This window comes from Penaeus monodon, chromosome 27 (genome assembly GCF_015228065.2).
Source record: "Penaeus monodon isolate SGIC_2016 chromosome 27, NSTDA_Pmon_1, whole genome shotgun sequence".
Lineage (NCBI taxonomy): Eukaryota > Metazoa > Arthropoda > Malacostraca > Decapoda > Penaeidae > Penaeus > Penaeus monodon.
In genome coordinates this window covers 14,386,650-14,387,211 of record NC_051412.1, presented here as the reverse complement: position 1 = coordinate 14,387,211, position 562 = coordinate 14,386,650, and the positions used below count along the sequence as shown (strand labels likewise).

Below are 562 nucleotides of genomic sequence, written 5' to 3'. Positions count from 1 at the left end.
ACCAGGTGCCCTCACGAGAGAAAACGTCACAGGTCACATCCTGGTGAAGCTCCGGGACCAGGAAGAGGCAATCAAGAAAACGGAAAACGAAAACGCAGAAGTAAAGACAGAAAACCAACAGCTGAAGGAGGAAAAACAGGTGCTGAGAACGGAGAACGTGCAGCTTAGAGCCGAAGTCCTCCAGACGGAAGAGGAAATGAGGAAAGTGAAAGAGGAAGCGAGAAAAGTGCAGGAGGACAAGCGCAAAGCCGACGAAGACAGACGCAAAGCGGAAGAAGACAGACGCAAGATGGAGGACGACCAGCGAAAAGTGGAGGAAGACAGAAGAAGAACGCAAGAGGACAAGAGGAAGATCTCCGAGGACAACCGCCAGCTGCTCGACCAAGTCCGCCAACTGCAGGAGGAAAACCGAAGGAGAGACAACGAGACGGAGGCCCTCCGCCAGAACCACGTGGACCTTCAGGAGGAAAACGAGAACCTGCAGTCGGTCATCTCACTTTTGGAGGATGAAAAGGAGGCGCTGGAGGACAAGATCAGCGTCTTGGAGGGCGGCAACGTGACC

General features: G+C 53.9%; 1 protein-coding gene across 1 annotated transcript in view; it reads left to right on the top strand.

Annotated features, from left to right (window-relative positions):
• Positions 1 to 562, top strand: part of LOC119590598 (fibrinogen C domain-containing protein 1-like) — a gene marked incomplete in the record, with an annotated part of 13,721 nt that overhangs the window by 7,964 nt on the left and 5,195 nt on the right. Inside the window, 1 exon segment of the mRNA XM_037939274.1 lies at positions 6 to 562. Coding sequence (XP_037795202.1) covers positions 6 to 562 — 557 coding nt within the window.